Genomic DNA, 15,206 nt, shown 5'->3' with positions numbered 1-15,206 from the left:
GATGCTAAGCATCCCTGCCTCTCAGAGCCCTTGTTTTCCTGGGTTAATGAACAGTCTTGACAAATTCAGACTAGGTGATGTGCCCAAAGAAAATCACCGGTGCTTATCACGGGGCGGGGGAAATATCCTGATTCCCAGCCCTTCTTTTTCTTGACTTCTCTTCCCATTAATCACCAGACATTTTTAGCCTTCCTAAATTCACTATCAATAACTTGAGAGGGCGTAATTAGTAGTAAGAGATTTTAGAAAGAGAAGAAGCTTTCACTTGCAATTGAAGAATGAATCTGAAGCAAACTGTTGTTAACAGCTTCTTCCAGATTCATGTGATGAACAGGCCAAAACAGAGTTCAGCCCCAGGGAGCCAGCAGCTCTAAGGAAATGCAATACCGTCATAGCTACCGGGCTGGGCTGCGGTCATCTCGGGTCCATCAGGGTTCTGCAGCCTCCTAAGCTGGGGGTGAGGAGGGATGCCCTGTCACTCTAATTTAGCTCGAGTTAGAGGGGAAATTTTTTGAGATAACTTAAAACTAAATAAAAATGAATGCTAGGGTAGGCTTAATGACACTGTCGGGGAGAAAAGAACTTGCGTAGGTATGCTTCGGTATCATGAAAGCTGCCAGGGCCTGCACCAGGATCCTGAACAGGAGTCATCACCAGGATGATTCTCGTAAAGACCATCGTAGTCTTCCCATCAGTACAAGATTGTTCCTCTGATATATTTTATTTAACGCTTACTTTTAATTGCAGGAAGCAAAGGTGTTACACGTGGGTGATTCTTACTCAGTTTCAAGATGACCTGGATAAAGGTTTTTCACTGTATTTCTGTTTTAGCAAAAATCCCACTACTTGTATATACATCACTTTCTGTCTTGCCAGTAATTACTCTGTTAATTACTGAACCTTCTTGATGGCTAGACTAATTATACGATCTTGGTCTAAATACTATCTTAGTTCTTTTACTGCCCAATGCATAGCCCAAATTGAATTACAGAGTTCTGCTTCATGCGGTTACATAAAGGTTTTCTTACCCAAACTGTGTATGTTTTCAGAAATGTTTTATAAATTAGCATTAAAAAGTAGCTTGCGTAACTTTTTGATAAGCAGGTAATCAGACACTAGACACCTTTTTGACTTTTGAACCTAAAGGAAACAGCTTAAATAAGGAGCAGGGAGCAGTCCTAAAATCTAAAACGTTTTAAGAGCATAATGTCCATTGAAAATGTAGTGGAATGGTTTTAATGGGCATTTCAAAGTCTATTCCCTCTGGATAAATAAGTTACAAAATACTGCATATAAAATCTGAGACTCTTTGAAGTCAGTAGAAACTGTCCTGTTCGATTTCAGTGGGACTAGGATTTTTCTTCCACTGTATCTAGGGCAGGGACAGTTGAACACTTTTAGAAAAGTAAACAAGAACATCTAAAAGATGGCAAAAAGAGAGAAACAGAGAAGTGAAAAGTGGAAATCACATGGTATCAGATCATCCAAAATAGAAGACGTTGGTTAGTAAAGATTGCACTTCTCCAAACTTCTGCAAAACATAGTTTCACTGAAAAATCTGTTCAAACCCACAACTCTAATTAAGGGTTTTAGCTGCCAAATAACATGTTCTGGCTAAAGCCAAGTAAGTATTACAGAGCCATTCATGAACAACGGCATAAGCTTTGTACTTTGCTTTTGATTTTCTCATGGGAAAGTAATATAAATGAGAGTGATACCTCCCTGTTGGCTTTAACTGTTAGAAATGCAAAGCATGCTGAAATTGTACATAATTCTCTTCCAAAGGAAAGGAAATAGCATTTCAATGGTTTTCCTCAGTGTCTCGTTGAGTTACGGTGGTGCACAATTATTCCTGTTAAATTACTCTACCAGATGGAAGGTTACATTGTATATTTAGCTAATTAAGTTGTAGGGGACTGGAATTATATCCCAGAGCATAAAGAACCTATCTAAAAGTAAACTTGTTTTAATTCAGTTTCGTTGTGAAGGTGCAGTGTCAACATCTAATTAGGACTTTAAACAGGTGGGGTTTTCTCCTCGCTCCACTTAACATGGAGAGATCCTTTCACAAAGTCAGCTTGCCTACTGAAGTTAGACAAACATGTTTTGAAAGTCCAACCAACTTTGGGGCCAATTTTATCTTCATTTGTCTTCAGTGGAGCTGAAGTGCCTTCCTACTCTTGAGCTGAATTTGGCCCATAGTTCTCATCTGTGTTTTGGTTGCTTTTGTTTTCTTGGCATCCTGTACTCTGTGTTGCCTTTGGACAACTCTAAAGAGTAGGCTTCAGCAATCTAGACCTGCCCAGCTCTCATCTACTGATTACGTTGATGCCCCGTTAAACTTGGGGAGAAGGTGATGGTGTTTCATCATGAATTTCTGAAGGTTGATGAAATACTAGATTATACTTTTTGCCTGCCATGAATGAGTTATCACTGCTGGATATTTTCCTAGATTAAAATCTGTGGGATTTAATCACCCTATTAACTAATTCCTTCTTGTCTGAGGCTTGGGGAACAACATAATCATGAACATGATTACTCTATAAAAAAAAATTATGTATCCAGGGGTCAAATTGTGACGCTGCAGAAGCCTCGACTTTTGGTGCTAGGGGATTATCTCTGGCACTTCTTCACTGAAGAAAGTATTTTTTCTTGTGCAAAATTAGTGATGCAGTGGATGTTGGAGGAGGATTTAGGCTGAAGAGTGGGATTTGCTGTATTTGCAGAAAGTATGGTATTACATTCACATTACTTCTTCCCAGCTAGAACCGACTGGTGTATATGGTCAGAAGTGGGGGCGAGAATAACCAGTGGAGACCTAACCAGAAGGACTGCCAGTCATGCATATCTAAATTCGGTTATTACCATTCAAATGAGGGATGCCCTTTATTAAATGGCCTGTTTCACCACCTTCTTTCTCCTCTACACCTCCTGAGAACTCAAATGCGATTTGGCTCCCATAAGTGCTATAAAAGTGCAAAAAAATTACAGAATTTGAAGATGTGCAGGGAAGATGAGAATTAATTTTAAAATATCTTTTATGTTCTTTTATTCTGTGTTTCAAGAGAGTGTATTATTATTTGCTTTTTAATCCCTTATTTATTATTGGAAAAGAATATTAGTTTACATGGAAGAAGATTGAGATGGACCTGACATAGCAATAATATGCCATGGTTTCGGCGGACTTGACATGTAATGAGGACTCAAGAGGCCCAGTGAAACCATGGCCTCATTGAAACTGCTATATAGCCCAGTGGTGCAAATGCAAGGAGATATTGTTTCTGTGCTAAGGAATAGAATTTATTAAAAATTCTGTCAAGAGACCTGTTCTTTTGCCTCACAGGTTACATGCAGAACAAATATCCACAGGAAGTGTATTGCACTGATCAGCTTTTCATGAAAAATATAAAGATCTCTAATTCTGGCTAAATTCAAGCGGTACATTAAGTAATTCCTACATCTAACTCAATAAATCATTCCTAGAAAGACAACACTTGTTTGCATGGGTGATAAAATAGAAATTTGATGTTTCATACAGACTGTAATGAATAACAAGGAAAAGTTAGATATTTAAAACAGCTCCAGGGAATATTTCATTTTTGAACCTTCTTTAGGAAATCAATGAAAATTTGCTAATCTTGTTAAATTGGCTTCCTTAGCCTGAAGAGAGCTGAAGGGCTGCGAGATCCCCTCTAATCTAATTAGCTCTTTTACCATGTGTTTCACTAAACCTGTTTTTTTATTTAGGGAATGGATATTTACCTTATGAATAAATAAAGCATTCTACCTTTTACAAAAGTAAAATAAAGCAAAGGACTAAAGGGTTTCACATATGACCAGCACTCCCCTTAAAGCGAATGGTTGTACAGGAAAGTTTTGGTATATGCTGAAAACACACTAGGTGATGCAAGCCAGAAAAACAAAGTGTCTCCATCCTGTACTGCTGTATCTGGTGCTTCCGCCTCGTTGGGACCACCCAGTGGTCAGGTCCATGTAGTTCTGGGAGGAGCTTTAGAGGGCATGTGTAAATAGCTTTCAGTCTCATGAATCTAATTTAAAACTCTTTCAGAAATAGCATTTTAAATTACCAGAATTTAGAAGTCATTGAACCTACTGAATTGTACTACACGCTGGTATCTCCCAGTCTGTCAGCCAGTGGGGAGGATGTCCCACGTGTTCATTGTCTAGTATTGTCTTCTATCAGGACGTGGCCTTCTAGAGCAAATGTCAGTTAGTCATGTATGAAAACTAAAAGTCACTGCTCGTCTTGCCAATGCCTAATATATTCAGCTATGTGGACATGGCTGAAACAGTCTGTGGCTGCCTACAGGAAGCCAGAGCAGAAGTCAGAAACTCCATGCAGAGCAGAGACTATTTACATGTCTGCAAGAACCACGTGCAGCAGAGGAAAGGCTGTGAGACCATCGGGTCTCTCAGAAGGACAAACTCATTTGCAGCTCTCCACAAAGCAGCTGAGGAAGCTGGAAACAGTTTTGATACCTGACCTAAGTTCTCTGCCTTTCTCCCTGGCTTTGGTTGCATTCATAGTTCTAGTGAGGAAGCCCAGACTATCTCCTGATTTGTCCTTTCTCATGGTGCATAGGAATATCTTGTGCCTTTCATTCTACTTACATCCCTGAGGGGGAAACTGGGAAGTTTCTCCCTAGCCCCCTACCCTCAGACTAGCTACTTAGGAACCTTAGATATGCCTCTTTTGGCTATTTTCGTTGGTGCAGTAGTGAGGTGGGATTTGACTTTTTCCTTGATCTCCAGGTCCTGCCATGGTATAGACAGGCAGGCTGCTTTGTTACTTATGTATACTACCATGGTGTCTGGGAGCCCCCAGCATGGACCAGGAACCTGTTGTGCTATGCAATGGACCCAACGAAATGAGGATCTCTTCACAGTATGTTTTCTCCCATTCTGCTCCTCCTGCTTCAAGTGAAATCGCAACAGAGATCTGAAAGTTATCTCATTATCCACATTCAGTATCTTCTTGAAAACTCTCAATTGCCACAGTGCTGGAAAGAAACTTGACAAAGGATAAGGTACTGGTATGCTGGCAATACCACTATCGTGCTAACCAGTACCATCTCATTATTTTCTCTTGTACCTCTGTTGGTCTGTACCCATACATCATCCTTTTGATCTATACCTTAGACTTTAAGCTGTCTCAGGCATGGCCTGTCATGGTTTTGTGTGGTAAAGCACATAATGCTTATCTGTGCATGGGTCTCTAGTGCAATAGTGTAAAAAATAACAACCTATGTTGTGTGAAAAAAGAAAGATTCTTTGACTATGTATTTCTTTATTGATACTTTTAGATATAAGGCAGGAAAAAACAATTAATAACTCCTGCATGGAGTACAGCATAGAATATATTCAAATCAGTATAATATATGAGCCTTTAGAGCCTAAAAAAGTGACAGCTAAAGAAATAGAGAATACCAGTGAAGATTTACTTTAAGATCATAAAGTCTTTGTTTCTTAATTGTTTCTGTTGACTTAAATACATTAGAGAAGTCCAAGTTATTGTTTCAAAACGATCTTAGTGGTAACAGCTGGTGCCTGGGCAACAGGGAGCAATTTATCATTCTCAAGTAAGATGTGAATTTTGCCGCTGTTGCTCGTGCTGTTTTTGGAATATTTGTAGCCAAATTTAGCATCATTTACCTCGACTGCCCCACAGCTTTTTTAAGCCAGCCTGCCAGCAAGGAAAAGGAAATGCTTTCGCTTTAGACCCTTTCGAAGTCTGGACAAAAGCTCACTTTCTGTTCTTCAGGTTTCCTATATATGGCTTTAGCCTCAAGACGAGGACCTGCTCGCTATGCACCCTCTCCCATCCCCCATTTCCTGCCTGGGTTCATTAAATGCTGATTTGAAGTTGGCACACGTTCTTCTGATACAAAAGTAGTACTGTGTTCCAGGAACCATCAGAAAGCAGTGCATTATTATCTTTTACATTCCCTTCATATATATGTCCTCTCCCCATGCGTAGAAAGGATTTTTATCCCTCCTTCTTAAATATCTCTGTGTGTTTAATAAAAAGAAACAGTGAAGCAAAGCCCTGTCAAAAAAACCTCAGCTCATTTGGGAGCAATCTGGCCCTAGGCTATATTCTTTAATGCTAGTATCTGCAAATTGCTAATATTAAGCAAAGTGGAGTATAGGACATAATGACTTCACTGAACCATTTTCCTATCTCTCATGCTTGTGTTTCAGTATCGTGTTTCTCAGGAGAGAACAGTTTTCCTTCACCTGAGCGATGATGGTTGTTGTGATGAAATTAATGTGTACCTGTATAGAAGCCTGTATATTTTCCATTTTTAACAATACAGTTACTTACTTCTTTCCTGCTATATGAAGCCGCCATAAAAGATGAGAAAAATCATTGAGACACCGTCTTTCTTCTTCACCTAGAACCAAAGTTCTCAGTTCTGTAGAGGTAATTACAAGTCATGGCAAGGACTTAGGTAACCAATCCTTGGGTTGCCTGTGATATCTTCTGTTGTTGTTTAAACTAGTACTTTCTGTACCTTTCATACTTTTTCCCACTTTAAAGAGTAATACCATATCATTATTACCAGCACTAAAAAGAGAATAAGCCAGGTAATAGCGATGAGACTGAAAAAGCTATATTAATGCAACATCTCATTATTCCAAATTATGCTGCAGAGTTACATAAACAAAGTCATTTTCAGGCTAGTCTTTCCTGAAGTCCACTCGAGTGAATCGCTCAGATGGGTATCAACTGATTCCCATCGAGATCAGTGACATGGGCTTTGATGGCCTTCAGAGAAAATAGCGGTGTCTTTTTATTTTCTTTGCAACAAAACACTCCCAAAATAATGTATTTTCCCTTTCTCCAAGTGGGAACTGCTTGTTCCAAAGTGCTAAATGTAGTAGAAGTGCAAAGATCTGTAGAGCAAAGAGGCTAGGCTAATAGTGACCAGTTAGACCAATATCAGATGTATACTGGTTCTTAGCAGGATTTTAGATGAATAGCCCAACCTACCGGCCTCCTGCCATGAAAACGTGCAGTCCTGTTTTCCTCATCTGCCACACTCCCAGCCACATGCTTGTTTTTCTCGTCTCTGGCTTTCTGGCTCCTTGGTCAGATGATTCAGCCCACTATAGTTGCAGGCATCTAACCCAGCAAAACCCACCTCATTCAGCACCTCCAGCGCTTTAGAAAGGCCCTATTTCCTCAGGAAGCTAAGATACAGGACATATCCTGTGTGGGGTAGAATTAATCTAGTTTTGAGTCCTGGACCCAGTGGGATGCTTGGTGTACAGAAAGTTAGCCATGTGCATTAATTACCTTGCTAAGTCAGTGTCTTGGTTTATCGTTGAATCACCGCATAAAGTAATAGACTGCATGAAGGTCTTTTTTCAATGATCTTGTGGTATTAATGGAGCAAAAAAGGTTAATTCTTAGGGGCTTGAGGAAGCTACTCTGCAGCAAGCTCGTGAGTAAAACTTTAGCTTCAGAGGTTATTTGGCACTCGCTCCCCGTGTGACACTTCTTTTCCACACAGAGAATGCCTTTGGGTGATGAACATAGTCAGCCTTGGCAGTGGATTAATTACGCTGAGCAACGGTGCTAATAAGGTGCAGCAGAAGTATTTACAGGGGTGGCTAATGCAAAACAGTTATTTTGAGCATTATCCCCCTATGGACCACTTGTAAGGATCACTAGTTAAAGGATTGAACGTAATGCTTACCTGAAACGTAAGGCAGATTAATTATAATAATTCTTCACCATTTACCACTAAGGCTTTCCAAGTGCCTTGCAGATACTAGGGGAACAATTTAATTTAAAAAAAAAAAAAAAGTTTGAAAAATTTATTTTCACTTTTTGCTCACTTGTTTGCATTTCAGAGTTTAAAGGATTAAAACAATTTCTGAATAATCTCATATATATGCTTTGGGGCAGTCTGTGTGTATATCTATGTATATACATTTATAATTTTAATCCACAGCTCTATCCTTGAAGCTTAAAATACTTAATTTTGCCTTTTTAACTATCAGAAGAGAGTTGACAATTATCGATGTGTTATTACTGCCTTCATGTAGGAGTGCACTGAAGCACATAGGATTGCTGTTGTGATCCATACCTGTTGCTTCAACTTCGGTGAGGCAGGATGGTACACTGACCTCTACAGTCACACACCAAGTCAATGCCTCAGCCACAGATGAGTATCAAGAAACCACTTCCCAGTTTTGCATTTTGTCCATTGGAGCAGACATCCTCAAACTGGTTAAATGTATGTATTTATGCACTGAAACCTGACTTCTTATTGCCAGCCATCTAGTCCTAGCTGGCTAGCTACCATGCTAGCTACCATACCTAGCTACCATGTTAGGAGCTGGTAGTGTCTCATGGGAGACGTTCAAGAAAGCTGGTATTTGAAGCAAACACTCTTCAAACCTTGGCTTTGTTTTTTATTGGGAGGTTTATTTTATAATTTAAAAACCACTCTTCTCCATGCCTTTTCATTTTAAAATTGATTATTTCCATTTAAAAATGATCTTCATCTTTCATGCAAGGGCTGTCTTCTCAGATGGCTCATAAATTCAGACATTGACATCAAAGTCTGCTTTCTCTGCTTATATGATTGATTCAGATGCAGAATATGATGGGAATGTGGTAAAAATAGAAAGGCAATCGCTGTGACTGAGCATGAAACATTCATATAGAAGTGGAGCATTTCTCCAGTGAACGTTGCAGAGGATTTGTATCACATTAGTTTGTCACGGGTATGGAAATACTCTCCTAAATTTTAAGAGTACGGAATAGTATAAATCAAAATAACCATAAGTGCAAAAGGAGCGAGCACCTTTTCTTCCAAATGTCATTGTACCTGGGTGAGATCTGTGGTGAAAGCATGTAGTGTCATCTTAGCCCATCATTATGTTTTATATTTTCAGTTTCATAGCAAATGGTGTCTTAGCAAACAAGTCATCTGTACTCCATCACTAGAACCATTGGTCTTAATAACGGTAGTAACTGATAAAAAGGAAATTTCTTGTTAATATTGTTATTATTAAAGATTTCCAGTGTTTTGCTAGCCTGTGTATCTTGGTCTGAAATGCACTCAAGGCACAGGCCACTTAGAAGGGAGCACTTGCCAAGAGCGATGCAGTACGTGCCAAAGGCCAGCGCGCGACTGCAGGCACTGCAGGTTACAGCAGCGCTCCGGCAGAGGTGCAGCCCCTTTGCTCTCGCTTGAGCATTTCTAACGTCCCCATCCCTGAGGGAACAAGTGGGACAGCAGGAAACAGATGTGCGATATTACATGCTGGGCAGGGACTGGAATTAGAAGTGTAGGATTGAGTTCCTGCCCTGAAGTGACAAATAGCATAATGAAGATTTCATTTATTTTGTTTTTTCTGCTAACTCTTGCTCCTTCTTTGGGGCTGGGCTTAGGTCTGTGCATAGGAGAGAGAACTGATCCCAGTTTCCATCTCTCTCTATTTTGAGATATTGCTTAGCCAAGCCTCAGTTCCAGAAAGGGAAATATAAACAAATTCTATTCCACAGTTATCTTTCACTAGCTCTTAGCAGTCTCTTTGATAGAGAGTTTACTTAGAAGAACAGATAAATGAGTACATGAAACATTTTATCATGCTAAAAATATCACAAAATAAAAAGCACAGCAGAGCTTCCTCTCTGGCCTTCTTGTAAAAAGACTGTCCATTTAGGAAACAAAGGTGGAATTTGCCCAAGGTGCATTAAATATAATCCTAGGTTTTCTGGGAATCAATCCTACTTCTTCATTTTCAGAGTATATATTTTTCTGTGTAAATGTTCTTAGGACACTGTCATAAATCTAGTTGTTTGGTGTGTTACTCAGAAAACATTGAAATTCTGGGCCTAAAATTGCTGACCAAGAAATGTTCTGCCAGCAAGGCTGGTCGTAATTTATAATTCTAAGAGAAGTCAAAAGGCACCAGTGGAGGCTTCTCTCTATTTCTGTCATCAGACCATAATCCAATTATAAGGTTCCAAGTTCCAAGCTGTATTTCCATTCAAGTTTTCACCTACAAGAAAGATAAAAATGGTGTAAAATGAAAGTTGCATTCATCTTTAATTAATACTTACAATATTAGCAATAATTAATGGGTAACTTCAGAGTTGAAATGGGATGAGAAAAATACTGGGATCCAAAACTTTTCGGCTCTCTTCTTCTCTTTCCTAGCCACCAATCTAAAATGGAGTTGTATGAGGAGCAGTAGGATGGCTGGGGAGGATGGGCAATAAAATCTCTGCCTCCAAGCCCTCCTTGGATCAGATGAGGTCCTACAGGGAATGTCAGCGGTGTCTTGACACAAAGCAGTAATTTGATTTGTAATCATTTATTTTCCTCTCTTCATTTCCAGCTTCAGAGCCCAATTTGAAGGTACGTTCACGGTTAAAACAAAAGGTGACAGAAAGGAGAAGCAGTCCTTTACTCAGGAGGAAGGATGGAAATGTTGTCAGTTCATTCAAGAAGCGACTCTTTGAGGTGACAGGTAATTAAGAACGGAGAAATTGTGTCTCAGTTGCAACTGCTTACAGAATAGTGGTGGTATTTTGGAATTGAAACTGTTTGCTAAACAAAAGGTTGTATCTTTTTTTTTCTGCTGCTGAAAAGAAAACCATGTTAAATAAATGGTTTTGTATAAATAGCTTGTAATCTACAGCTTTCTACCACTTACTAAAAAGTCATACTTACAAACCAGCTTGGAAACAGCAAGTACAAGAACAAATTAATGGTAGACTGTTGGTGGTTAGGGACATCAAAGGAGAAGACGAGAAGAGTCTCTTCCCTTAATTTGTGTCTTCTGTATGTGGACAACATTTTGGGTCTTGCATCTCCCACTTCCCATCTCCCAAGGAAAATGCAGATGCTAATACAAAGCACAAAAACACCTATCTGGTATTACTCAGGTTAACCAAGAACATTTTGGAATCTTGTGTTTGGCCCTATCCCTCTGGTTTCTCTTGTTTGAAAATGTCAAGATTAGTTGGTTTTGATGTAAGGGCTTACTAAGCTATTTTTTGAGAAGAAAGAGTTGAAACGTTTAAATATTGTTGGTCATAGCAGATAGTAAGTATTCTTAGTAATTGAAAGGGAACTTTTAGCATGTAAAAATACAGAATTATGCATGGGGGGGGGATTAAAAGGGGAAGAAAGCAAAGTAAAAATTTGTCATCAAGTAGTATTTGTTTTCAATATTTTTCCTGCCCTTGAACTTAAAAAGTGACAGCGTGAATGAACCATGGATACTAAGGCTTTCTTTCACGTATTTGGTTTTGCAGAGTGGTAAATTTTCTCACGTATATTATTATGCAGAATTGCACCCAGTTCCCAAACAGCCTAAAGTCCTCTCATTTTTAGTCCTTAGGATTAGTATGCTGCCAAGGCCTTATCTGTTGATTTGAAAGAAAAGAGCATTTACAGTATTTGGCCTCATTCTGGCGTTTCTTGCTTTGACTTTGCATTGATATTTGGTAGCTTCATGGCTTGTTCAAGTGATGTTATAATCAGGCCATATATTTATGCAACCAACTGTTACTAGTCTGTCAGACATGTATCTGAATTCACTGGGTGTATCAGAATTATGTCATACCAAGATGGAAATATAACACAACATGAACAAATTCACGTCAGTGTTCCCATTCGTGCAGTTCTCATGACAACTTTTCACAGTATGTTGTGTAAAACTGGGACATGGATGTAAATGTAAGTATGAAAGTAACTAAATAAGGTAATTTCCCTGTAAATTATTTCCAGATCAGAATTTTTTACAGCTAATTTATTACTTCCATTTGCTGAAGCTCTTATGAGATACTTGATCTCCACTTCCTTAGTTTTAGCTGATTTCTTTATATTTTGTACACTCACAATTAAGGTATAAAGTGAAATACTTAACCCAGGAATTTTTTTCTGCAGCCATTGAAAGAGCAGAAACCTGAAAATAAGTGTGTTCTCTTCCTAGCTCTGACAACAGTTCGGAGCCTTACAGATTGCCATTATAATTATTAATATCAGCTATATGACATTTTGCATCTTTCATAAGCAAAACTTCCCTGATCAAACATTTCTGGCTGAAATCTCCTGAAATCTGGCTTTTTCTCCTTTTTTTTTATTCTTTTAACTGAAATGCCTCTTCATACAAAAAGTTCTATTGTAATTTTTAAAAAACTGAGAAAAAAGAATAAGGTTGTGTTTCTGCTCTGCTATGAAAACCAATGAGAATACGATACAGGAACTTTACCTGACCAGTTAGCATAGCTGGGTATGGATTCAACTTCAGTAAATTGAAGTCAGGAAAGAGCAGCAGGTCCAAGAAACAGCTAGGAAATCTCCCGGTAATTTCAGTCAAAGTGAGGATATATTTTAAGATTTTTGTATGCTGTAAATATTCCTTCATATTTGTACCAAAGATGTAGTGAAAGTGGTGTATATTTTGCCATTATTACTTGCGTATGTAATGATTAGTCCACAACGGACTCATCCCCTTTCTAAACAGAAGGGAGATGGCAGTAGGCCTCATGAATTGATGACGTGTTATTGTGACCTTTGCAAGCCTTCTATCTCTGTCATTTTGATCTCTTACAGAGGCAGGACTCTTTGCAATTAAAAAGAAAAAGTCTTTCTTTTCTTTTTACTCATTACAAGTTCTGTGTCTGTATCTCTGTCGTCTGATACTAAGTATCATACCATCTTTGTGGGAAAAATAAATAGTAAATTCTTCCTTTGTGAAGCAGACAGATTAGAAGGGGAAAGACCAAGAGTATCTTTCCTCAGTAGCACTGTAAAAGGAAAACCAAAAGAAATGGAGGATGAATTAAAAATCTTTAACGTAAGTAAATAGCATAACTGATAGATACTTTTCAACAGGAAAAAAACCCTGTGCCATAAGGAGTATACAATTAATCAAGATCATGTGTTCCTTTCCACTGTGAAATTCATGTATGCTTAATCTGTTTTTCAGAATCGTCAGTCAGTAGCAGCTCCCCTGGATCAGGTCCCAGTTCCCCAAGCAATGGTCCGACCAGCAGTATAACAGAAAATGAGACCTCAGTTTTGCCATCTAACATTCAAGCTGAGGTAAGACTCTTTCTCTTTATTGGGTAGACAATTGCTCAGGTTTCTAGACTGGAGACATTTGAAACTTCAATTTGATCATACTCACAAGCAGAGTAATTGCAGAAGATATAATTATCAGGGGATACCAGGACACTGCGGGCTGACATCAGAGTATGAGATACATGAGATACATCTCCATATATGAGATGCATGTTCAGGAGGCCAGCATATATGAGGTACATGTTCAGGAGACTCTTTGGTAACAAAAGTCCAAACAAAAGCAACAGTAATGCTACTGGAAGAGTGGGAGGGAGCTATGGAAGGAACTTGGAAGCATCTGTGTTGCAGAACATTACCTTCTGGGTTAACCTGAGGAGGTGCACAGTGCTGAACACTGATGAAAAACTTTCACGTGCAGAAGAGTGATTTAGGCATTGGTGACCCTAACACATATGAGTTAAGGTGGTCCCAGGTTCAGATGGCTACTGAAATAGATTTGTTTAATTACATTATCAGAGTTAGGTGACTAAATCCTTTTTCACATCTGCCTTCTGTTTTACTGTACCTCAGTTTCCTTATCAGGGCAGTACTTACCAACATAATTGACATGTCGGGAGTCTTGGATACTTGCTTTGTAAAGTGAGATTGTACACGGAAGGAATCTTACCTACTCCTTATTCTGTTTCATACATACGTGCCTGTAACAACAGGAATGCAGATGGTAAATCAGTTGTGATAAACCTCATTTAGCACAGACGACATGCCTAAGTCATGCTTTCTGTGGCAATATTGTAAAGGGACAATAAACTGGTGCAACTAAGAGAGAATCAAATTCCACAATGTTCTGTATCCAGTGCCTATACTTACAGCAATTCCTGCTTTGGTGGCAAGGTTTTCTGTTGTTGGTTTATGTTAGAAAAATTGCATAAGAAAATGTGATTTAAGAGAGTTTTAGCTAATGGAGCTATTTCTTCAGGTCAGTGGCAGGACATTCACCTCAAAAAAACCTGGAATGGGCAGTTCAACCTCCAGCAGTGACTTTTCCCCATAATGAATTAATTGTGTGTGTGAACTATGATCCAGGGGGCAGGTGGGTGACCTCTGCACACTGATTAGTAGCCTCTCTCTGGCCCGTAACCAAAAGAAAAAAAAATTGCATTGATGGCTAACATGTGGTCTTGCCTCATAGCCCCTCTGTATGTGATTGCAAAGAAATTTAAATGATGCAGAGTAAGATCCATCATTTGGATTAGATCAGATCTTAGTTCAGTGAAATCAAATGGTATATTTTAATACTGGGAATTTTAGATAGAAGTTTGTAATACGTGGATGTCAGTGCTGTATTAAACATGAAATCTTGTATTGACTTGAGAATACTACAAAATGCAAGGGGAATAATGTCTCAGACTGATACACGGTGCTTGTTACTTGGCATGTTATAGTTTCTGGACACGCGCCCACAGTGTTGAACCACCATCAGACATGCATACAGCATGGTCAGGCTGGCAATCTCTGTTTGGGTAGATTTGCAAAGGTTGTAGCAAGAACCAGCAGAGTTATATTCTGTTTATTAATAGAACACCTCATTGCATGTCATTTGCCCTTACTGTGCTGGACACCAGAAGTTATATCTGCACCATACAATCACAGATGCTCAAATGAGCCTAAAAAGTTCCTTTAGATGTTGGGCTCTGCGTGCTGGAGTCAGTCACTTAGCTCGCTGGAAGCGTGCTAAGCATCTGAAACTACTGACTTCCATTTCTGGATCCAGTTGGGGATTTCTTTACCTCTGGTTACTTGACTGTTAATGCTGTGGTCCTGTGGGCTCAAACATTTTCCATAAATCTCAACTTCAGCGCATTTTGATTTCAGTGGGATTTTCTTTGGTAGTTTAACAGCAGCCAAACTGCTACATATGTCTTTTCTAGTTTAGCATTAGTTGCCAGCTCTCAAAGGCTATATATCTAATCGATTTTTCATCAGATACACAAAGTACGGAAGTTTCTAATAATAGGATAAGTGTTCCAAAATCACTCAAAATATCACTTGTTTTGCTGTAATCCCGCATGACTCACATTGCTGTTGTTTCATAATCATTGTTGTGACATTTGCAGTAAGTGTTGTGCT

The 15,206-nt window shown here is 39.0% G+C and overlaps 1 protein-coding gene across 5 annotated transcripts in view; it reads left to right on the top strand.

Annotated features, from left to right (window-relative positions):
* The window catches only part of HDAC9 (histone deacetylase 9), a 96,267-nt gene that overhangs the window by 63,088 nt on the left and 17,973 nt on the right, over nt 1-15,206 (top strand). For 3 of the 5 annotated variants that reach the window (XM_009583623.1, XM_009583624.1, XM_009583620.1), the window contains one exon: nt 12,985-13,100. In XM_009583623.1, the coding sequence (XP_009581918.1) occupies nt 12,985-13,100 (116 nt within the window). Of the gene's footprint in view, nt 1-10,383; nt 10,516-12,984; nt 13,101-15,206 lie in introns of all 5 variants that reach the window. The other 2 variants (XM_009583619.1, XM_009583621.1) reach the window with 1 other exon arrangement.

This window comes from Fulmarus glacialis, unplaced genomic scaffold (genome assembly GCF_000690835.1).
Source record: "Fulmarus glacialis isolate BGI_N327 unplaced genomic scaffold, ASM69083v1 scaffold3428, whole genome shotgun sequence".
In the NCBI taxonomy this organism is placed as follows: domain Eukaryota; kingdom Metazoa; phylum Chordata; class Aves; order Procellariiformes; family Procellariidae; genus Fulmarus; species Fulmarus glacialis.
This window is presented reverse-complemented; position numbering and strand designations above follow the sequence as displayed.